This window comes from Tursiops truncatus, chromosome 2 (assembly GCF_011762595.2).
Source record: "Tursiops truncatus isolate mTurTru1 chromosome 2, mTurTru1.mat.Y, whole genome shotgun sequence".
In the NCBI taxonomy this organism is placed as follows: Eukaryota; Metazoa; Chordata; class Mammalia; order Artiodactyla; family Delphinidae; genus Tursiops; species Tursiops truncatus.
The window spans coordinates 125,137,102-125,162,284 of NC_047035.1; the positions used below are offsets into that span (position 1 = coordinate 125,137,102).

At 40.2% G+C, this 25,183-nt stretch overlaps 1 protein-coding gene across 1 annotated transcript in view; it reads left to right on the top strand.

The window, feature by feature from the left end:
- The first annotated feature begins 781 nt into the window (after positions 1 to 781).
- The window catches only part of CERS3 (ceramide synthase 3), a 124,004-nt gene continuing 99,602 nt past the window's right edge, over positions 782 to 25,183 (top strand). Inside the window, exons 1-2 of the mRNA XM_019945767.3 lie at positions 782 to 958; positions 23,127 to 23,300. Of these exons, the coding sequence (XP_019801326.1) occupies positions 23,128 to 23,300 (173 nt within the window). The 5' untranslated portion in view covers positions 782 to 958; position 23,127. The remainder of the gene's footprint in view (positions 959 to 23,126; positions 23,301 to 25,183) is intronic.

The following is a 25,183-nucleotide window of genomic DNA, read 5'->3' on the forward strand; positions in this document are numbered from 1 at the left end:
CAGGAATAAACTTGTTGAAGTTTTCTTGTCAAAGCACCTTTAAATAATCCACGCCTGCAGCAGTTTCATCTTCAGGCAAGAGAAAGTGAAAATGGCCCCAAAAGGTGCAACATCTCAAATAAACACTATAAAATGAGGGACACTTGCCTTTAAAGTTGAAGTGTCTCAAGCAGACAAACAACATTTATATTGTGCTACTAATAGATTTGTCTTTCTGTGATGATTGTTCTTTGAGACACAAATAAAAACAAAGCGAATCGCATCCAACTATTCTAAAAAGAAAAGATGATCTGATTTTTTTTCTTTTTTTGGTCATTTTATGGTTCAAAAAAGGGTTTTCTTTTTCAATTGCTAGGAAACAGGTGGAAAAGTTGCATTTCTGAGACTGATGCTCCTTGGTAATGAGTTTTGTGGTGCAGTGCTGGTGGTAGTGATTTAGTTAGCAAAAAGCCCTGCCTGTGTTCCAGGCTTCTGGAGAGTACTACGGCTGTCAGACTAGCTCAGAGGATAGTGCAGGGCTGTCAGCAGTGTTGCAGGTCTCTTTCTGCCACATAAACCCCTTCCTTTTAATACAAACAGCAAGACTATCCTGTTCAGTAGTTGACTAATGACTGTGTGCACTGAAATGCAATGATGATGAAGCAGTTGATGCATTTGTGACTCGGTGTCCCACTGAATTCCAGTTTTCTCCTCTCCATGTGGTCAAACAGGAAACAACATTGCATCAGGAAAGAATCTGAAGGTGCCATCCAGTAGCTGTGCCTCACGTCACTGACTGCCCTCAGTCAGAAATCTTGACCTGCAACTTTAGAGGGTGGGTCTCTGAAAGAATTTCAGAGCTTACACAGAGCTGAGGTGTGTTGCTCTCTGATGAGAACAAAGCTGGCTGGAGCACTGAGAGTCTGGCTCTGTCTCTTCACAACCAAGGGGCATCTTTGTGGACTGAAGTTTCAGAAAGGTAGGCATCATCTTGTGGATGTTGTTACTATTTGAGAAACTTCAAAACCAAGTTGGCCTTGGCTCTGTGTGTGTGTGTGTGTGTGTGTGTGTGTGTGTGAGAGAGAGAGAGAGAGAGAGAGAGAGAGAGAGAGAGACAGAGAGAGACAGACAGAGAGAGAGAGAGAGAGAGAGAGAGAGAGAGAGAAATGATGAAAATGTTTGTTTTTGGCCTGATTGTGGGAGAGATACAGAAAAGAGAGCTTTGAAGCCATTTGTTGATGAGTTTTACTACAGAAGTCTTTAGTAGTGGAGAGTAAATGTTGAATTCAAACTTCTAACTTGTATTACTTGCTCTTTGGCGAGTTTAAACTGATTCACTGAAGGGACAGGAAGAATTGTTCAGAGAGTGAAATCACATGAGGCTGAACGCTCAATCGGCATAGCTTGGTTTATTTGGAAAGCCTTGACTCAAGCTGAAATGCAAAGGGTGACCGAGGATCTCCAGGCAGCATAGCAAAAGCCATTTCAGAATGTCTTAAATTTGGAACAAGGCAGAATTTGCTCATCTCACAGTAAGAAGGTTTTCTAAGCTGGTTCTGTCTTAAGGGAGATAGTCTAAATGTCATGTCCAGAAGACATTAGGTGATTAATTCTAAAACTGCCAGCTTTGTGAAGAAAAACGAAACAAAAACAAAACTTTATTTTTTCTAACCCATGTTTAGTGAAGATGTTCTTTTAAGCAATTTTATTTCCTGAAAAGCCTTACACAGAGCAAAGGAAAGAAACCTTTGGGACTCACCAGATGATGATTATTAATTTATTCATTAATCTATAATGTCCAAGGTCCTTCTCTACCATGAGTGAGGATTCAGACTTTAAACACCTTTCATTCCTCTCCCCTACAAGCCTTTTTTAAAAAGGGGGTTTCCACTTAAAATTTCATCAGTAGGATTGCTGGACAAAGGGACAAATTCTTGAAGGGGAAAATAGGCATATGTTCATGCTGACAGTAACTGTATAGTCTTCCCATTAAAAATATTCTGTCTTTTCTAAAAGCAATCAAATTTATATAAGTCTGAAGATAATTCTGGGTTAGCAATAGTCTGCACTTATTGGGTTCTTGCTGTATGTATATGCATTTCCCATTTAATTCAGTGAGGCAAGACTCATCTTATGCAGTTTTCAGATAAGGATATTTAGGCTCAGTGAGATTTTAGCAGTATAATAGGGAAGTGAGAAAGCCAGAACTCTGTTGCCTTCCTACACACAGATACATATATACAATCATATATATATATGATTGGAGCCTTCTATTCTCCTATTGTATTCCATCAGCCCTTTACAGAGTCCTTGTCACCTGGAGGTGTTTCTGAATCCAAAATAATATGCAAATATGTTAATTTGGTGTCATAGCAAGATCAAGAGCCAATCTATAATTTGCTTCTACTCTTGGGGTGAAGGCATGATGAAGTGGACTGAACATGGGCTAGAAAGGCAGACAGACCTAGATTTGAATAGCTCCTTCCTGGTTACTAATTATGTGACCTAGGCAAGTCAGTGAAATTCTTCAAACCTCACTTTCCTTATTTATAAGCTATTTATTATAACGTCCATCACATGGCATTGTTTGTTATAAGGAATAGAGAGACAAGTTATGCAGTGTGTCATCTGCATGACTGAAAAATGGTAGGCTTTCGATAAATAGTAGTCATTTCTCCAATTATTTGTTGATGCTTTGTCATGCTAGATCCTGTTCTGGGCATGGGGGTATCAGCAGTGAACAATGGAGGCAAGAACCTGCCCTCATGGAGCTGCCTGGTGCTTGTTTATTATAACATCGTGTGATTGACTTTCTTTGAATATCACGTTGTAATTATTGAGATCCTTTATAGTGGTTACCATCCAGCTTTGACATAGCCTCTGAAACAGGGTAGTGAAAGTCCTGTGCCAAGATTCCCCTAAAGCATAGTAAAATCAGGCAAAAAGCAAGAACAGGGCTTCCCTGGTGGCGCAGTGGTTGAGAGTCCGCCTCCCGATGCAACGAACACGGGTTCGTGCCCCGGTCCGGGAAGATCCCACATGCCGCAGAGCGGCTGGGCCCGTGAGCCATGGCCGCTGAGCCTGCGCATCCGGAGCCTGTGCTCCGCAACGGGAGAGGCCACAACAGTGAGAGGCCCGCGTACCACAAAAAAAAAAAAAAAAAGCAAGAACATCAGATACTTGTTTTACAAAAGTCAGTTTGTTGTGCTAATCATTTCAGAGTTAGAGGTCAGGAAAGATGTGTTTTTATGCACACATTCACACATACATACACACACACACACACACACACACACACACACACACACACACAGAGTTCATCTGAGTTTTCCTGGGCTCCCAAAGCCATAGCAGAAACCTTGTTGGCAGGATGCATGTGGGAGGAGGGTCTGGCTCCAAGAACTCATGGAACAGAGTATAGTGTGGCAACCATTCATATGCTTTGGGCCCCAGGCCATCTACTCAGGAGCCTTGGGCTTTCCAAGGCCTTCATAGTGTGAATTTAGGGATGCAATACAAAGCTTGAACTGGAGATAATATACCTTTATAAAGACAGATTCAGGACAAGAGTGATTGATTTATTTACTGGCTAAAAGCCTGGAGTTAAGTAAGCCAGTTGGCATCAGGAATGGCATTTCGGCATCTGTCCCTAACTTTGAATCCCAATGAACTGCAGATCATAGCAGAGAGATAGGAGAGGAACACAGGGAAGCTCCCTCTGGAATCAAATGCAATTGTATTCTTCCTTTTCCTGGAGACACCTGCGCACACAATACCACTGACCTTATTGGTCTTACACATCGTGAGTTTGTTTTTATTTAGCTGGTAGACCCAGAATGATTGAAGAAATCTTTGTGTCATCCCAGACAGACCAGACAATTGGCACTCTGAAAGAAGACTTTCTTAAGTGGCAGGACTTACTTTCCTAAGCCCAGTGCAACAATCAGTCTCATCATTTTATGGGCCATACTATATATTGCCTTAAGATTGTGTCTTATAGCAAGGATTTTAAATGATGAAAATATAAACTAAGTTAAAAGCCTAATTAGAATAAATTAGGGCTTAGGTATAAAAACATCAAACAGCACGTGGATGGAGAGATTAAGAACCTTTGACCTTGGGACTTCCCTGGTGGTCCAGAGGGTGAGATTCCACACTCCCAAGGCAGGGGGCCTGGGTTCAATCCCTGATTGGAGAACTAGATCCCGCATGCATGCCATAACCAAGAAGTCTGCAAGTCTCAACGAAGAGCCCGCATGCTGCAACTAAGACTCAGCACAGCCAAAATAAATAAATATTTTTTTAAAAAAGAACCTTTGACCTTATACAACACTGTAACAGCCTAAACTTTCCCCAGGAATTTCTGTGGATAGGGGACAGACAGTCCATTGTAAATGGACTTCAGCAATCACTGTATTTTTGAAACAGTTAAATTATTTCCAAATTTCATTATTATCAGACCTTAAAGTCTGAGGAAGCCCATTAACAAGTAGAAGAGGGCTGTGTGAGAGGGAGTTTGACCTTGAGACACATTTCCCCTTTCCCAAGTAGGAGGATTTAAAATTTCTCAGGCAGGGAGTGTTTACATGCTGCTCAAATATAAAGTTAAAGGGTTTTGGTTCATTTAAAAAACCATTTCCTCTTTTTTTTTTTTTTTGCCAACCTGGTTGCTGGAAAGTCTGTGGAGGGTATCTGTACAGCGTTCTAAGGAGTGTGAACTGAACAGACCAGAGGCCTTACGCATAGCTGGCATTCGGTTTACAGAAGTTCCAATTCAATGGAAACTTTCCTTTTTTTTTTCCCTGAATTTTATCTTCAGGAAATACCAGGAAACTAATACATTTAACCAAAATTTCCAAATTTGTCTGCTCAGTATTGGTACACACAAACACACACCACACAGACACACAGATGCACATACACACACACACGACATAGACACAGATACACACAGACATACACATACACACACTACACAGACACACACACACGTTCGTGTGCATGTGCACAATATAAAAACAAAATCAAAAGATACATACTTTTTGCATGTGTGCAGCAACGGTTTAGTTCTCCTGTCATAGATTGTGCTGCCTTCTTCCATCCTGTAGCTCTGCCTTCTGAAACATGTGACGTGTGGTCACTGGGCCTGGAGAAGGGAGAAATGGAAGCAGTTTTCTAGCTTTTTTTAAAACTGAGATATAATTGACATACTGGCTTCAGGTGTTGTTACATAATAATTAAATATTTGTATATATTGTGAAGTAATCACCAAACATAATTCTCGTTATTGGGAAAACTGGAAAATTCACAGCTAATGCATATATTTAGGTTATATGAAGAGATAAAATATTACATTAAGGGACTTGAAATAATTTTTATTTATATTTCCATGTTCTTAAATGAAGTGATTAGGGAGGAAAAAGCATATGCCACAATCCATTTGTTCTTTATAGAGTACTTGTGTTCAAGAACAAGTCTTATTTCTTTTATTTATTTATTTTTTAATTTTGTTTTTTTGCGGTACGTGGGCTTCTCACTGTTGTGGCCTCTCCCGTTGCGGAGCACAGGCTTCGGACGCGCAGGCTCAGCAGCCATGGCTCACGGGCATAGCCGCTCCGCGGCATGTGGGATCTTCCCGGACCAGGGCACGAACCCGTGTCCCCTGCATCGGCAGGCGGATTCTCAACCACTGCGCCACCAGGGAAGCCCTATTTGTTTTATTTTGATTCATTTGCCAGACATACTTTAGCAGGTAGTCAATAAATACTTGTTGGTTAGATTGATCCTGACACAGGCTGAAGAATAATTATTTCAAGATTCAAGCAAAAATTCTGAGAGCATTTTCTTCAATAATGAAGATGACTTGACATCATTTAGTAACTAAATTGGCTTCAATTTCTTCCCTTCAAATTTTGTTTTCTTGCTTGCCATCTGATTAAAAATGTAAAATATGCTGATGCTGAGCAAATCTCAAACTGCGCAGATGCGCAATTTTCATTTGTGATGTTCCCACAGGCTCACTGTCACTTCTGACCTTGGGTCAGCGTTACAGGGCTTATAATGAGCTCCTCCTGTTCCATTAGCTGTAACTGACTTTCCCTGACTTGTTTCCAATGGAAATACACTTTCTGTGGAATGCTGGTCTACAACCAATTGTGGAAGAGAAAACGTCAGAGCATTACTAGATGATGACTGTAAAATAATATTCAAGTTGGATTTTCCTAAGTAATTGTTTCACAGATTACACTATTGCAGTGGTTTTCAAACCTCTTTTAATGATCACTGATGGTAAATACTTTTAGATCTCAACTCAGAACACACACACACATTAACTGGAATAAAAGTTTCACAAAACAATACTTGATATGTATTGATGTTTTCTCTTCTATTCCATTCCGCTCTATAAAATTTCTGGTCATGATCTACTAATTAATTTTGTAGCTGGTAGTGGTTCTCCATACTGGCTGAAAGTAAGAATCAACTAGGAAACTTTAAAAAAAATACTAAAGCCAAAGGCACAACAGACCAATAAAATGGACTAGAAATTCCAGAAATAAACCTCCACTTTACATATTGGACACATTTACTCCAATACATATTGGACCCTTGATTTATGACAGTATTGATAATATAAGGAAAGAATGACCATTTGAATATCCATATGGAAAAAAATTAACCTTGTTTCTAACCTCAAAATATATAGAGACCTAAATGTTAGTATGGATGTGACAGGTAAAATAATATAACTTCTGGATCTGTACTGTTCCATGCAGTAGAAATTGAATATCATGATTCTCTTGTTCACGTTCAGAGCATCTTTTTCTTTTTGGTTAACCTTAAGACATTTATAATTACATTTCACTGACATGAATGACACAGGGGAACTTGAATCCTCTCTTACAGCATGTGGAGCCAGCAACCTGCCCTGCGGGTCAACCCAACCCCAGTTCCACCACTTTCATCTAGGTTCACATGTGGTCCTGCTTTACAGAATCAGACTAGTCATTCATGGTAGCACTAATGGCAACTGTATGTTTTGGCAGAAAAAAATCTGAGGAAATACCCAATAAGTCTTAGTTTAGAGAAGAAGATTTTAAAAAGAAGGCTTAGAAACCCATAGACCCCAGATCAAGATCAATAGAGGAGTAGCCAGCAGATCACATGGCACATGTTGGACTTCCCCCGACCAGGGAAACGGGAGTTGGCTCTGTGCCTGACATGACACTGACCTGGTACCTTGCTTGGTACGTGTCAGCATGGTGTTTTCTCTGATTCACAACAGCTAATGGCAGAAATCAGAGACAAATGAAAATCATATAAATATATATTGGACAGAAATTTAAGGATGCCCTTTTGAAAAGAATGTATATTTGAAAAGTCTGGAAACCTAGGGAAATTTTTATTTTAAAATATGTTACATTTTCGTATAATATACCCAGAATGTTTTTTCTTCCAGATACTTTTGCAGTCAAAAGATCCCTAATTTTTTATAAAATAAAATAAATAAAATATATTTATTTATTTGGCTGTGCTGGGTCTTAGTTGCGTCACGTGGGATCTTCGTTGCAGCATTCAGGATCTAGTTCCCTGACTAGGGATTGAACCTGGGCCCCCTGCATTGGGCGCACGGAGTCTTAACCACTGGACCACCGGGGAAATCCCAAAAGATGCCTAAATTTAAAGCCATGGATTTAATCATTAATCTCCCCCAAAAGTATAATTAATAAATGAAATATTTTCTCTATGTTGCAGACTTTGCAGATACCCTATATGTCTCTCTATGTCTCTGTCTGTCTCGGTGTCTCTGTCTTTCCCCCATCTACTTAAAATCTGGGTGTTATGCATTTTTTTTTTCTTTAAGGGGCTTCTTGCATTAGATAGAGCTAGATAGGAATGACTAGTTCTTTTCAGTTTTGAGATCTTATGAGTTACTTACTCTTGGTGAGTAAATAGCAAGAGCTAGTGGCCATGGACAGAGGGAGAGGCTGGGCTGAGAAAGGGAGATGACCCATCCCTGTTTGCTCAGAGGAGGAAACAGTGACTATCCCAGCAGGTGCCCAATTTCCTAATCTCATGCCAGCACTTCTTGCCAGGGGGAAATCTCCCCTTTTATTTATTTATTTATTTATTAATGATTTCTGAGTTAAAGAAGGAAACTGTTGGGAACGTGTAATTGAGATTATTTTTCTGTACTCCTTCACTGCTTCCCTGCCCTCTGCTCTAGGTTCTCACACCCACTGCACCTCACCCTCATCTGAAGATTATGGGAATCTTTGTCATCTTGTTCTTTTCTAAGGGATGTTTCCTTCTGCAGTGGCAGCAGGAAACACTTCATAAGCATATATTTTAAATATTAAAATTGGAGGCTTTCTTCATCAGTTCTCTAATAACACCAAGTCCTTCCCTAAAAGTAACTTGCTTCCTCTTTATCAGTGAGTGAGACAGATGTTCCAGATTCCTTCTTGATCAAGGTGTGGCTCTGTACCCTTCTATAGATTTCACTCTCTTTCATAAGAGATTCCTTTGGTGACACTGCCCCTGACGACTACCGTGTTGTAAGAAATCCTGCTGACACTGAGGAAATGAATTACCCTGTCAAGGAAATGGATTATCCCTCAGAAAAGCTGCTCTGCCACCAACACTTGGTCGGGTAACCTCAATACTGATCAGGGTATTATAGGAAATTAGTGAATGACGGCTGGCTGTTATGCCACTTGGAAATCCATAGTGCCATTGATGAGGAAATGTAAATAGTGACCACAGTACCAACATTTGCAGCTTACTGGGCACTTACTATACACCGAGCGTTACAAAGTGATTTAGACACATGACCTCATTTCATCCTGACCTAGAGTTTACAAACATAAAAATCATTATATCTGTTTTACAGATGAGGTCATATAGCTGGAAAGGGGTAGGATGGGCATTCAGATTCCCAAACATCTATTCTTGACAAGCCAATAGGCCTTGGGTTCCTACGCATCCTGTCCTGAAATTCTATCCCAGTGTGTTGTGGGGGGAAGGTCTGGGCATCCCCCCAGGTGAATCTGATCATTGGGAAGGTTGGAACTAGGTGACTCTATGCAGGACAGCCTCTCCAGGACTTGTCTCTGGACTTTCTGTTTAGCAGAGTTTTTGCCCATTATGTGGGCTTCCTTTACTGAAAGAAGAATATGAAACCAGTTATCTTTTCCCAGTAGTGAAAGATGTGGAAATAGTGGCGGGAAGGCAGCTGTGAAGGAGCAGATGTCCCATTCCTCTCCCTTGGAGAATCTTTTTAAACTTAGCATTTAATCTTATTATTTAAACCAGCCTGACATGGGATTCTTGCCCCTACCCAATAAAGTCAGGATAATAAGATAGTATCATTACATAACACTGATTCTGTACTTTACTGTATTCAGGTAAAGTACATACATACCTAATCACTCTAATCCACAGCAGGTCTTTGCAGTAGGTAGAATTAGCACCATTTAATTCAGACGAAGATTCAGAGATTGAGTTGTCCAAGACCTAGCTATTGACAGGTCTGGCCCTTGAACGGGCTGTCTGACTCCAGGGCCAAGGTTCTTTCTTTTTCAGGTGTTTGAAAGACAGTGAGCTACTTGAGGCAGTGTATGTAGCACTGCATTCTTTTTAAAAAATTCTTAAATTGCAGGCTTGCGATTTGTATGGTGGTCTTCCTGACCTGAGGCTAAGTGAGTGGGGAGCTTCTGCAGAACCTGCCACAGTGCACAGGAGGGCTTTGCACCCAGCCAATCCTCCAGTTTCTCCAGTGGGAAAACCTGAGACAGAATCAGGGCCTGGCCTCAGGTTCCTCTGTGAGTCACTAGCAGCAGCGAGGTTCTCAACTCCCTTGCTTTTGCCTGTGGGGAGCTTCTGCAGAACCTGCCACAGTGCACAGGAGGGCTTTGCACCCAGCCAATCCTCCAGTTTCTCCAGTGGGAAAACCTGAGACAGAATCAGGGCCTGACCTTGGGTTCCTCTGTGAGTCACTAGCAGCAGCGAGGTTCTCAACTCCCTTGCTTTTGCCTGCATCAGTCCCTTGTGCCTGAGACTAATAACAGTATAATTTATGAAGCAAGATGTGTGACTCACCAGGCAAGGGAGGAGAGCTTGCAAGGAAGGACGCGGCGGAGAGGAGCAACATATTTAACAGCAACTGGAAAGGAAATGCTGACATGATGGTAATTGGGTTAAAATTTCTTTACATTGCAACACCATTGTGTGGTTACCCAGCAGTTAATTTATATTTTAGACTTCTAAAGTTAACTAAAAAGGGGGGCGGGAACAGCGGGAAGAGGGGAAGGGAATTCCACCTTTGAAGGCAGAATTATCAAATCTATGTAACTTTTTCATAGATTTCTTCTCAATCATCTTGGACCCCTTTTCTTTGAACCCCAGGATTTGCATTCTTCTAAAACATATCCATTGTGTAACTTTGCTTTACACCCTTCTGATTTCAGTCTTACCTGTTTTTCTGCAACCTCCTATCCATGTTACCAGTCTAAATAAACTTCCTCAGTCACTTACCTCTCTTGTTCCTGAGCTGGCCTTTGGCAATCTTTGTCAATTAATGACCAGGACAGAGATGAACCAGAGATCCGATAAAGGTGAAGAGGCATCCAGGAGAATTACTTTTTGGTGAATACTCCCTCCTTAAATGGCTTTTTCTGCATTATCTTTATTATCTCCAGAATCTAAAGTCAGTTTATAGATAGGTCACAAGAGCCTGTCTTCCTGTTGACCAAGGAAGCACATTTTAAATTTTCAGTTACCTGTTTGTGTGTGTAAAAAGGCTGTGATAAGTTTTACGTAGGTAGCAAACTTGCCTTACTTCAAATCATCTATTACTTTTTGTATATGAAACTTTAACTTAAAAAGTTAGCCTCTTAAAATATATTAATGTGAAATAAATCACCTTAATAACACCTTTTAGTATGGGAAGCTGGGTGCATACTGGGAAAACAATAATTTAAAATCTTAAATATGCAGAGTTTTACTGTTCTAGCATATCAATTATTTTTTCATGTTTCTTTCTAGTTTTTGTCTTTACACACACGCTCACACACATATATGTGTATGATTAAAATAGTATATTATACGAGATCATATACTGTCATATGATCATAGTATAGATATAATTTTGAATTTTCTTTTTTAAACGTGTCATAACACTTTTCATGTTTATAAATTTTACAATTTTAGCATTAATTGATTATTATTAGAGTTAATATTTCAAAATGTACTTAAACATTCCATATTTTAAAAATCCATTATTTACTAGTACTGAAGTGTTACTTATTAACTATAGTTTAAAAAGTTTTCTTTCCAGTTTACATGTATTTCTAGGTAGGCAGGAACATTTTGGTGACTCCTAAAATTTATTATCCGATTCCAAAAGGGTAGTATCATTTACGTTGCCACCAGTAACATAGGAATGTACATTTATATGTAAATGATATATATGAGACATTTATAGCATAGTTAGCACTGAGTATTATTTTTAAATAATGTCTTCTAATTTAATAGGTGTAAATTATAGAATTTTATGACCTGGAAGTTCATTTAGTTGCTCTCTTTAGAAGGGCAACCTGGTATTTGATAGCTTGACTCCAATTTACGTTTAACAGGCATGTAATACAGTGATTTACAAATATTTACTCACTTTGTTATTTAAACAACCTCATCAGGGTGGTACAATTATTATTTCCATTTTGTAGATGGGGAAACTGACATTAAGTTAGTTGTCCAAGGGCACATAGCTAGTTAAGTGTCAGAACCCAGGCAGTCTGGCTCCAGAGTCCATGTGCTTGACGACTGTGTTATACTGGCTCCCTTAATATCTATTTAGCATTTACTGTTTGTACGCTTTCCGTATGCCAAGTTATGGGTGCTATTGTGAGTAAAACAATTTTAGCCCCTGACCTCATGGATCTGGAAGTCTGGAGAGGGAACCAGACTTTAATCAAATCAACATACATATAATTACAAATTTGATACATGTTATGAAGAAAAAGAATGGAGTGATGGTAGCATCTAACAGGAATATTTCTTTTAGCTGTAAGAGTGATGGGGGTGCAGGGGTCATGGAAAGTCTTGGTGAAGATCTTAGAGATACTTAAATTGAGACTTGAAGGATAAGGAGGAGAGAGTAGGGTGAAGATGGGTGAAAAGAGCATTCTAGGCAGAAGGAATAGTCTATGCATATGCCCTGAGGCAGGAAAGGACTTTCCCTTCTGCTCTAAGGGTCATAAAGCTGACCGGCTTGCTTGTGGGATCACAAAGTGAGGGGAAGGGGATGCACAAGTGAGCCTGGAAAAGCAGACAGGGGTCCAGTGGTCCAGGGCCATGCCACAAGCTTCTCACTCACAGAAGAGTGCACACAGGGGGAGGAAGGTGAGCGCTGCCTCCAGACACAGCTGGAGTTTGTTTTGGGCAATAAGCCTCAGGCAGAGCCATCCCCAGGTGGGGTTTCTTCTGCACACAACAGCAAATGGTGACCCTGCCTGTGCTTTTCTAGGAATTAAAACTTCACTGGCTCATTATTTGAGTTAGGAAGGGGATATTTAAGTTAGGAACCTAGATCAAGGCATATTGTGAAGTCTTATTATAGAGCCAAGAGAAACATGGCCTGAAGAGAACAGCACCAGGGGAGAGCCTTCGCTTGAGGGAGAACATGACCCCGTACAGATGCCAAGTGCCTTGTTGGCATTTTAGGGGTTTATTAGTTTTGCTGGAAATTTTTCCATAATGTGTACTAACAATGAAAGAGTATTGTTCTAGTAGAAAGTGATAGCTGGCTCATGGGGACATTAACCTATGCTTTGGAATCAGTGGAAGCAAAAAGGCAGAAGCACATCTTCCTGAAATCTCAAGTCAACTTTTACTCTATAAGCAAACTCTATATACAGTATTAGAAGGGGAAAATGAGAAGGCCCTTTCTTCTAATTTCAATTTCAGAGGCCTTTTTGATTTGCTCCATATAACTTAAGCTTTTGTTAATTAGTGTTAGAGTAAGCACATAAAGCTTGTTGGACTTTTCCATCAAGTCAATCAGGATTAGAGAATGAAGGATTGGCCAGTAGGAAGAACTCTAAAGAGTATAGGAATCACAGCTATAGGAAGCAGTCACGACCCCTGGGGCGGAGATACAGTACACAAGGAAGAGGCCTCCAGGGCTGATGTGCAGACCCTGATGAAGAGGGCACAGAGGGGTCGCTATGGAAAACCAGCAGAACTGGCTGGCTATGGAACTAGCCCTCAGAAGCTTGCGGGAAATCTGCCCTCTAGGGTGCTGTTCATCGGGAGGTGTCTCGCTGGAGACACTCTGGCCACAAAACTCCCCAGGAAGGTGCTGGTGGATTCTGCTGGCTGATGGGGGCTGCTGGAGGCTTCACTGGGAGTGCACCAGAGCCAAAAGCGAAACTTCTTCCTCCTGCAGTATCTCTCCACTACTCCCTACTTGGAAAGGTCCTGGGCCAGCTGGCAAAGGAAGTAGGTAAAGGGACCAAAGGGACCAGACTTATTTCACAGAGCAGGCAAACAGGGTCAAAATCTAATGACTTACATGAAATAGAAGTTTATTTCTCTTGTACATAACAGTTCAGATATGGGTGGACCAGGGCTAATGTGCTAATTGGCTTCAAAAATTGCTCCAGTTCTGTCATCCCCATTTCCAGCTGTCAGGAAGGAAGACAGAGAGAAGCCAGGACATGCAGCTTGGTCTTTAGGGAGATTACCCAAATCAGTTCCTACTCCTGTGTCATTGACCCAGACATGGTCACGCATGGCCGCACCTAGCCGTGATAGAGGGAGGTTGGGAAATGTTGCCTCGTGTGGCAGGGTAGCCACATGCCAGGTTAAACTGGGGGTGGGGGGGTGGTGTCTGTAACTAAAAGGCAGAATCAATGGATACTTAGGACATCCCGACACCCCTCAACGGCATCTTTGAGGTAATACCATGTTTCTGCTACAGATCTTCTGAAATTTTCTTTTTCATTTCTAAATCTGTTCTGAATTTCTTTGAGGCTTTAAGTTGGTATAATTGTAAAATTCAATATGAGGGAATTAAAATTGTTTTTATCTTGTTGTAAGTTAATTACTTCTTTACATAAAGTATAGGGTTTTTTTTTTCCTTCTCTTCAGTTTTCTAAAGTTATAAGCCCAGGCATTTATTATATTTTTATAAACTAACTTAGTCATAATAAATATCCTTCAGAGTTAAGTTGCTCTGTCATTTGCATTGTCTTATCCATTTGAAATGGCACAACTCAAAATGCTTTCAGAATTGGAAGTTACAGCTGGCTCAGTCCTTACACTGTTCACAGGAAGCAAGTAGCTGCTCATGTTTTCTTTTGTGTTTTATCTTAAAGGCATAAACCAGTTCTTTTGGTTGAGTTAGTAGAGTTAAGGTAGACTAAAGTTAGATAAACATGTTTACCTGACCTCCTACACCAAATTTTAAAAATTGTTCTCCAGCTAACGAAAATGAAGTTGTACATAGTTATCAATAAATTAGATATAATTTCTGGCCATAGTGTCATGGCTTTATTGTTCAAAACTCCATTCCAGCCTCAGTAAACCCTCCATCAGTTCATTCAGCAAGCACTTGTATAGTGTCTACTGTGTGGCAAACTTTGGGTATACAGTAGTGTATGAGCCACGCAAAGTCCTTGCTCTTCTGGAGCTGACTTTCTCTTCACCAGAGAACCCTGGCCCCTCTGTAATCCAGCTGGTCACCCAGTCACAAAAACGCTCACCAACTCTCATATCCTCCAACCATAATAATACTCAGAAATTGTGAATACTGATTCAAGAGTGTCTCTCACTGCATTGCTCAGGAATATGCCTTTACTTCAATTTAACTTGTTTTCCTAACTTCCCATTTCTCATCACCGTCCTCTATCTGAGAGATATTTTCTGTTCTGTAGAGATACTTTCTTGTCACTCCCCTCCATCCAAGAGATATGTTCTGTAGAGTTATCTTCTAAACTGATGTGATGTTTACAGTAGGGATTAGATGGATAGTTACCAGAAGCTGTCCAAAGACTCAGCCTGACTTGGAGTTCTTACCTCAGCAATAGTTAGAGTACCACATTTTTTCAGTACTTTACAAAAATGTTGCTTCAAATAGTGATAAACTTGTAACCCAGATAATTTTATTTCTTCAAGTACTAAGGTCAGATTTAATGGTGTGTGTCTGAGAAAGTGGCTCAACAGGCTTCCTTCACCCTGATGGGTTCTGTATCCATGAGGTCAGAAAATAATGAGTCATAAAAACCTACATTCATTAGATTGTCTTCCTGCAAACTACTGGCAGCTGGAGTTGAAAATAGGGTTTAAAATTTCCACAGTATTAGTGGGAAAACACAGCTGGGCTATGATGCCACCTCCATTACTGAACTTCCCCAAAGTAAAAAGAAATAACTGCAGGTACTTTTCTTGTAAATATTTCCTATTTTTAAAAATAGCTTCAGATTCTTTTATATAAATAAAAATTGTAGTTCCTTCAGATTTTTTTTATGTTAAGTAGGAATTTCAGTACTTAGAGAATGTACGAAGGATGGGAAAAAATGGAGTTTGAGTAGCTGATGAGAAAAAAGGGACTGAGAATGGCCAAGGAGTAAATGAATACGTTTGCTTCTGAGAGAACACTAAGCAGAGACTGAAAAGTTGTCAATACGGTTGGCAATTTTCAGTTGCCAGAAAGGCCTAGAGTTCAGCCAAATGAATCAAGATGAGATATGGGCTATGAGTTTGATGTGGGAATCAGTGAGCTTCTCAGAGTGTTCAAAAGTGACTGAGTCACAGGCAGGGCTCCTGAATGACAGATTCATTGTTGCAAATGCTCAGGATTTTTTTTTTTTTAGAGCAGTAACTTGTGGGGTTTTAAAAACACAGGTATCTCTCCATCTCAATATTTTCTAATTCTCTTTCCATCTGAGGATTGTTTAAATATCACAATAGTTAGTTAACACAGCATACAGGTACTGTTCCACTCACTGTGTGAATGTTTGTCATTCACCAGGCATCTTTTTAAGGCTGAGTCAGGGAAGCCAGCAGCCTCTGTTACACTGAACAACCAAAAAACCCTTAAGTAGTGACTGAGTGCCACTGTCGCATTTGAAATGTAGGCGGAACAGGAGCAAAAATGGGAGAGAAAGAAAGAAAAGGGGACCAACAAGTGCCCATTGTGGGCAAGATGAGATCGAAGGCTAACCAGAGGGAGAAACTGACAGATGCTACAGGCTGCCAGTCCCTCCTCAGTTACTCAAGGGAGTTCCTGCTTCCCCATTTAAAATTTAGAAGGAAATCCTAAGAACAGGCACTTCTGCTAAATTTAAGGTTCAGACAGCTGAATTGGAGCTGTCTGTTTCTCCTGAAGGAGAGTGGGGAAAATGCTAGGTGTATCAGTCAGTGCTCTTGATTGTAAGCAATGGAATCCACCTCTTTCTTACTACCTTAAACAAAAGGCTTCACTGAAAGTGACTCACAGCACCAGGTCTGATGGACCAGACCTGGACCACAGTAGAAACCAAGAGACTAAGGTGATCAGGAAAGCCAGGAAGCTGAGAGATGACAACTGTGTTCTCAGCAGCAGCAGCCTAGGCAGAATGCCATCTGCTGCTGATGCAGCTCGTCCCGGTCTGGTCCAGATTCAAAGTCCTGAGTAAAGCCTCCATTTTGCCAACCCCAGGCCATCCCAGGTCAACTGCTAGCAGATGGAAAATTGTCCATCTTGGCTTTCACAGTGGGAAAGGCATGGTACCAACTCTACACACATTGCTGATTTCCTCTGCTACTAGGAGGGCTGAAAGCTGGGCTACCTCTAGAACAGCACGTCCTGTACACTAGAGTCAGGGAAAGATGACTGTAAAGGATGCCAGAGGTCCTGGAACAGGCTTGTGGCCTTAAGACAGCTACTGAGAGGCTAAGAGAATGTGACTTGCTTCTTGCTACTAGAATGAAATGGCAGAAAAGAGGAGGAGAGTGCCAGTCCCAGTTCTCTCTCTGCTTAGCCCTGGATCTCGTCTTGAGAGCAAGTATGGTAGAGAGGCTGGCTGGAGGGTTAGCCTGGATGAGTAAAGCCCACTGCCCAGAGCTAGACTGTTGACCTGAACACTCTATACCGAAGTCTGTTATCTGAGAGAGCCATTTCTCCTTCAGAGGAGTTAGTCTGTTTTTACTTTTTAAAGCATGAAATTTTTATTTTCTCCCAGAAAGCCATTAACTTCAAAATCATGCTGAAGTCTGAATCTGGATATAGTCTTTCCTTCACTATTTATTTTTCTGGGTTCATGAACACAATCTTTTTTTTTTTTTTGGCTGCACCACACAGCTTGTGGGATCTTAGTTCGTTGACCAGGGAGCAAACACGCGTCCTTGGCGGTGAAAGTGCGGAGCACTAACCACTGCACTGCCTGGGAATTTCCCGTGGACACAACCTTGACTCAGGTGAATTTGGGAGGTAAAACTCAAGACCCTTAAATGAGATGATAGGAAGCTTTAGCATGAAGTTCAGGCTGAGTCATGGATTAAAAGATATAAAAGTTAAAGGAGGATGAAGCTGAGAAGGAGACTTTTATTTATTTATTTTATTAAAAAAATTTTTTTAACATCTTTATTGGAGTATAATTGATTTGCAATGGTGTGTTACTTTCTGCTTTATAACAAAGTGAATCAGCTATACATACACATATATCCCCATATGCCCTCCCTCTTGCGTCTCCCTCCCACCCTCCCTATCCCACCCCTCTAGGTGGTCACAAAGTACCGAGCTGATCTCCCTGTACTATGTGGCTGCTTCCCACTAGCTATCTATTTTACATTTGGTAGTATATATAAGTCAGAAGGAGACTTTAACTTTTTTTATTTTAGATATAACTCACATACCATAGAATTCACCCAAAGTGTGCGATTTAATGGTTTTTTTAGTATATTCACAGAGTTGTGCAACCAGCACCACATTCAATTTATGAACATTTTCATCACCCCCAAAAGAAACCCTGTACCCATTAGCAGCCACTCCCCACTTCCCCCCACACCCCCGTGTACACCCTAAGGAACTACTAAACTACTGTTTGTCTCCCTATATTTGCCTATTCTGAACATTTCACATGACCGGAATTATACAATATGTGCCTTTTCTGCCTGGCTTCTTTTACTTAGCATGTTTTCAAGAGCCATCCATGTCGTAGCATGAATCCTTTCAATTCTCTTGAGTATATACCTAGGAGTAGAATTGCTGGGTCATATGATAACTCCGTGTTTAACATTTCAAGGAACTGCGGACTATTTTCCACAGCAGCTGCACCATTTTACTTTCCCTCAAGCAATATATGAGGGTTCCAATTTCTCCACATCCTGCCAACATTGTTATCTTTTTGATTATAGCCATCTTAGTGGGTATAATGAAGGATATCTCTGGGTTTGTTTCTTATTTGCATTCCCCTCATGGTTAATGATGTTGAGCATTTTTCCATGTGCCTATTGGCCATTTGTATATCTTCTTTGATGAAATGTCTATTCAAGATCCTTTGCCCATTTTTAAATTGGGTTATTTGTCCTTTTATTATTGAGTTCTAAGTGTTCTTCATATATTCTAAATACAAGTCCCTTATCAGATATATGATTTTCAAATATTTCCTCCCATTCGATGGATTGTCTGTTTTTTTTTAACATCTTTATTGGAGTATAATTGCTTTACAATGGTGTGTTAGTTTCTGCTTTATAACAAAGTGAATAAGTTATACATATGTTCCCATATCTCTTCCCTCTAGCGTCTCCCTCCCTCCCACGCTCCCTATCCCACCCCTCTACGTGGTCACAAAGCACCGAGCTGATCTCCCTGTGCTATGCGGCTGCTTCCCACTAGCTATCTATTTTACGTTTGGTAGTGTATATATGTCCATGCCACTCTCTCACTTTGTCACAGCTTACCCTTCCCCCTCCCCATATCCTCAAGTCCATTCTCTAGTAGGTCTGTGTCTTTATTCCCTTCTTGCCCCTAGGTTCTTCATGACCTTTTTTTTTTTCTTAGCTTCCATATATATGTGTTAGCATACGATATTTGTTTTTCTCTTTCTGACTTACTTCACTCTGTATGACAGACTCTAGGTCCATCCATCTCACTACAAATAACTCAATTTATTTCTTTTTATGGCTGAGTAATATTCCATTGTATATATGTGCCACATCTTCTTTATCCATTCATCTGTCGATGGACACTTAGGTTGCTTCCATGTCCTGGCTATTGTAAATAGAGCTGCAATGAACATTTTGGTACATGACTCTTTTTGAATTATGGTTTTCTCAGGGTATATGCTCAGGGTATATGCCCAGTGGGATTGCTGGGTCGTATGGTAGTTCTATTTTTAGTTTTTTAAGGGACCTCCATACTGTTCTCCATAGTGGCTGTATCAATTTACATTCCCACCAACAGTGCAAGAGGGTTCCCTTTTCTCCACACTCTGCATATGGATTGTCTTTTAACTTTCTTGATGGTATCCATTGAAACACAAAATGTGTTAATTTTGATGAAGTCCGATTTATCTATTTTTTATTTTGTTGTTTGTGCTTTGGGTGTCATATGCAAGAAGGCTTTGCTTAACCCCAGGTGTTGAAGATTTACTCCTATATAATATTCTAAGAGTGTTATTATTTTAGCCCTTATATTTAGATCTGTGCTTCATTTTGAGTTAATTTTTGTATGTCCTGTGAAGAAGAGATTCTTAACTCTTTTGAAGCAGCAGTAATTGATGTTTGGTGGCAGCACATGAAGAAAGAGGAAATAGTGTAGATTTTTTTTCTCAATTTGAACTACATATACCCGGGGGCCACCCTTAACTTCTGAGTTCTTTCTCTCTCCCCATATATGTTTTTGGTTGTTTGATATTAAAGTTATTAGGCTTTCAACAAATCTTTTTTCATTGCTTGCATATTATTTAGCGTGGCAACCCCTATATAACCATTGTAAGCTGTTTATTTAGTTATATTTCACACTGGACAAAATAATCTTTACTGCCTGGAGTTACATTTTAGGAGTGAGCAAACTATTTTGTATAATGATTATTATAATAGTATCAAAACTAACTCACTGCCATTGCTATTTGTTCCCTGAGTCATAGTCTATTAAATTTGGAGCTAATATAGTAATGAACATGCTAAGGCAAACTTTTAGGAAGAAATAGACCTCCCCTTGCAGGAGTAGGTCGTTCTGATGCAGTGAGGGACACAGGCACGGTACAAGGTTTGTCCGTTACAGGAGAGACTCCCGTGACCTGGGCTCATTTCTAAGATCTGTAGGAATTTTGAATTTTAGCTGTAGTCTCACTCAAAGAATTGTGCCTGCTCTTGTTCTGACCCAATCCGGCTGTGCACTTCAATGCAGATTTCCTCTCTTAATTCCCTCTTTGGTTAGTTATGTCAGATGGCCCAGGCAGCCAGGCTGGAATCCTCAGCTCCCTTGCCAAAGTGTGTTAATTCTTCCTTCCTAACAACTCTTTCATCAGTTCTCACTGTCTCCTCCCTAGTCCAAATCCAGGTCAGTCCTGGCTCAGTTGTAAGCTCCCTGAAGTCTAGGATCATCCCTTTCCTTTCTGTAGACCCAAAGACTGATAGGAAGTATTCAGTAAATATTTCCTGATGATCTTTATTCCACCGTATTTGCACAATTTTGCGACTGTATTAATGCTACTTACCCTCCTCCAGGGTAGAAGTTACAGTAAAATGATTAATACATGAAAAAGAAGGCAGCCCCTCTCCTTCTCCACGCAAGGCTTGCAGGTGTGGGTGTGACCAGTTTCCTGCTACTTTTCACGCACGTGTCTCTGAGCAGCAGATGAGAAATGAAATAAAGTAGGGAATATCTCACCATGGTTAGTTATTTGGTTTTGGTGTGGATTTTTCTGAAGCATATTGATGTCCACACTCTGGAATTCTTCTTCATCTGAAATCAGAAATCTGTAATGCTGATACTCAACTCTGATCCTCATCTCTGATTGAGTCTTTCCGCTCTCTTGGGTCCCACTTCCAACAGACTTGTTCTTTGGCCTCTGGTCCCTTGAGTTTTGTACTTTTTTCCCTCCTTCTCATTTCTTTCTTGGCCTCTCTTTATTCTCTACCCAGTTTAGATCTCACGTGTAATCTCATAAATGGCGTGATCAGCAGGTTCAGCTGCCTGATACCACTGCTCTCTGCAGCTTCCAATTTCTGACCATATTTAGTGCTTCAAACTCCTAATTGCTCTTCAGTCTTCCTGTGTCCTGAAATGTACTCCATATTGCTGCCAGAGAGCAGCCATGTGTGTGCCTGGCCGAGGGTTCTGGAGGCTGAAACCCAGATCTCATTCTGCTGGCAAGAAGGGCTGTGTCTGCCCAGAGGGGACACCATCCTGTAATCGACACAAAGATACCACGTGGGCTCTCAGAGGACCTGGCTGCCCAAGCAACCTTTCTAAAATATCTGATTATTTTATTCCTCTGCATAATACTCTTCCTGGGTTCCATTGGTTAAAGCCCAAGCTCCTTAGCCTGGATTGCAGACACTCTGTGACCAAGTCTGAACTGTCTCACCAGCCATTTTTTTTTTTTAAGAAGATGTTGGGAGTAGGAGTTTATTAATTAATTAATTTATTTTTGCTGTGTTGGGTCTTCATTTCTGTGTGAGGGCTTTCTCTAGTTGTGGCAAACGGGGGCCACTCTTCATCACAGTGCGTGGGCCTCTCACTATCGTGGCCTCTCTTGTTGCGGAGCACAGGCTCCAGACGCGCAGGCTCAGTAGTTATGGCTCACAGGCCTAGTTGCTCTGCGGCATGTGGGATCCTCCCAGACCAGGGCTCAAACCCGTGTCCCCTGCATTAGCAGGCAGATTCTCAACCGCTGCGCCACCAGGGAAGCCCTCACCAGCCTTTTGATGAGAGTTACTGTATGATTTATTACCCAAACTGGGACACTTATGAAAGGAAGGGGCACTATTATTAATTATGCCAGGACAATAAACCGAGACTCTGGGCACTTGTGTGTGACCCAGCATCCCACACCTTGGATTCTTAGGCTGTGGTGGAACCACACTGCTGGTGGTGTTCCATGGGCACGTGGTATTTACAAATCAAGAGGTTTTGACAGAGTTATTTTGACCACCCTGCTGTGAATCTGTGGACGTTTGACTTCTTTGTCTGATTAACTGTTAAAGGATTACATCAAAACATCCTCAAGGTCAAAATGTCAAGATTAAAATTGTCATAGCCTAAATGATGAGATTGGAGCATCTAAATGTTCTTCTATGTTTCTGGTTACTTGATCAGTGTACTTTCTCTCCTTAAAACTTCTATTCCCTCTTTCCCATTTTCCTGCCTTTCTCTGGTTTACTTCCACTTACCGTTTAAGACATCTTGAACATTGTTCAATATCATCTGCTCCAGTGGGCTTTCCCGACGCATCTTGGCTGGGCTCAGTGCTGGTCACCTTGTTCCCACAGCACCCACTACAAACCTGTTTCATTGTACCTGAAAAAAGTGTGTCAGAGTCGTCTGTCAGGCCTGCCTTGCCCACAGAATATAAGGTCCTTAAGGCAAGAACGCTGTCTTTTTAATCTTTGCATCCTCAGTGCCTAGCACAGGGCTTGACAAATAATAGAATCTCTGTAAATATTTGTTGACATGGACTAATTTGAATTCTTTATTGTAATACGAAGTTAAATATGCTTGCCCTTTATCTCCTGGAGAAGTTCTTAGGATACTAGCGAAGGTTTATACATACTTGGAACTTTCATGAGGTTGGCCTTTGGCATGTTGAAGTTGTAGAGATTATTGTTAGATTAATTTTCATATCATAGAAACATATAAGAGGAAGACACATACCCATAATATTAACACATGTTGTGCCAAGAGTGTGAACAGTGGTGTATTAAACTTCAGTTTGCCATGCCACAGCCGAAATTCTTCTGAGAGTGTTGGCAGAGTAATTCCTGTTTAATGCAATGAAGCTCCATGAAGCCCGGTAAATAATAGTACTCCGTTCTGTTCAATAATAGTACCCTGTGTTCTAAACTCTCGGGTTTAGGTATTTTGATTAAAGGTGTCAATGTTGTCTCAATTTTAAGTATTTGTTCTATAAGTCTAATGTATTCTTTTTCCATCTCTCTAGAATGTTTCAGATGTTTAAAGAATGGTTTTGGTTGGAAAGATTCTGGCTTCCTCCAACAATAAAGTGGTCAGATCTTGAAGATCATGATGGACTCGTCTTTGTGAAACCCTCTCATTTATGTATGACCATTCCATATGCTTTTGTCTTGATAATTATCAGACATTTTTTTGAAAAGTAAGTAGTGTTTGTATGTCTTTCCTCCCCATTCCCCTTCTTTGCCCCACCTCTAGAATAAAGAATTTTGGTAAGATTCTTAAAGAATGTGTTGTTCGGAGGTCACCACTAATGGGCTACAGGTTCTTAGGGGAGTTCATGAAATTAAATGCACACTAAATATTATCTAGACTGAACAAATAAAAATTAGAAACACAATCTCCTCAAGTACATTAGTTTTACAATGAAGAAAATTGAGATCAAGAGAGGTTAAGGATCACAGAGCTTATTAGTGTCAATGACGGTACAAGAACTCAGCTTATGTTCCATGTACCATGTTGTCTGACAATGGATATGCATCCCCATGTCTTTGTTGGCAGTATTAGGAGAGTGTGACTAGGGGATGCATTATCATTTTAGAATGCCTATAAAATAGCAAAAATGGCTCATTAAAGACCAAACTTAATATTGCTTTATAGCATAGTTTACTTTAAAGGTTTATTGAAAGTTTTAATAGCAGACCTTCATTCCAAGGTATAAGGAAATCAAAGAAAAATATCAATTTGCTTTCTCAGAAAAAGTAAACTTCTTTTCTTTTTCTTAATTTAATTTAAATAGATATTACCTCCAACCTTCTATTAAAACTGTACTAGTGTTATGATAACTGAAGATAAATGTTCATCTATAATCTCTGTAATTGTCTCTATTTCAAAAAACTGTTATTAGCACATTAATTTTTTTGGAGGAAAAACAATATTCAAATGTCAAGACTTGGATAAACTTAAGACAAAATCTGATAAAGATCATTTTGTCCAAGACTAACTGTAATGCAGATCATATGTTTATAACCATTTGCAGGGTCCTTATCTCAAGAGTTAGTTTGACCAACTCTGTTTCATGGATTGTCCAAAAGGTTTTTGTACAAATAACAGCTTCACTTGGGCCAACAATGTGCTATTGCTATTGGGAGGAAAAGAAAGCCCCTTAATACCACTAAGCTCTAGCTGAGAACATTTGAAAATGTTCTCCCTTTTTGACAGTTAATTTTACTTTTACTCACATGTTTGGATTTGTCAAAGAATGCCTAAATAAAGTAGCATTGTGCCACTGCACTTCCAAATTAGCAAATTACTCTGCTGTCCTGAAATACTTGCTTTTCTTGCAGTGTCTGGTGATCTTTGAACTTGTCATCCAGGTCCTCTACTTATTTGCACTGCAGATTTCCTACTTTTTGGTGGACAGATCCATTTTTAACATTTTGATCAGACAGTGAACTAGAAAAATTTTTGTTTGCCAAAGCAGCATAGTTGTGGAGGACCAACTTGTTATGCCCTGGTCTTGGCCTCTCCAACAATTATCAGGAAGGAATCCAATCTTCTTTTAATTCCTAGGACCATTCTTGCTTCTTCTCAAGGGGTTAAGTATAGTCTTTTGTAACTCCTTATAACTTTAACTACCAATTACTCACGCTTAGTTTTTTCCATCCCATGACACTACAGAAAACTATGTGTTGCTCCACTAATCTCATATCTCTCTTTTTTTTCATATTTCTTTTAATGCAATAGAAGGAAGGAAAATTTAACATGGGAGCAAGATCATGCTTTTTGAAGTATAAGTTTATATTTTTTCAGGGCTTCTATATCATTTGCCTTAGACTAAATCACTTAGATCATAAATAAAATATTACTTACACCTTGCATTTGAATAGAAACTTATATTTTAAGAGGTACAGAAAATCATAAGTGGTGTGATCTCAGTCAAGAAAATGAGAGGTAAGTGAGATGGCCAAGGTCACATGGTTAGTATGTCGGGAGTAGATCTGGGACTTTAACCCCCATGGTATGACACCAGGTTCAGGGTTGCTGGGTTTTTATTTTCCCCTGTACCGGTACTTCTTGGACTTT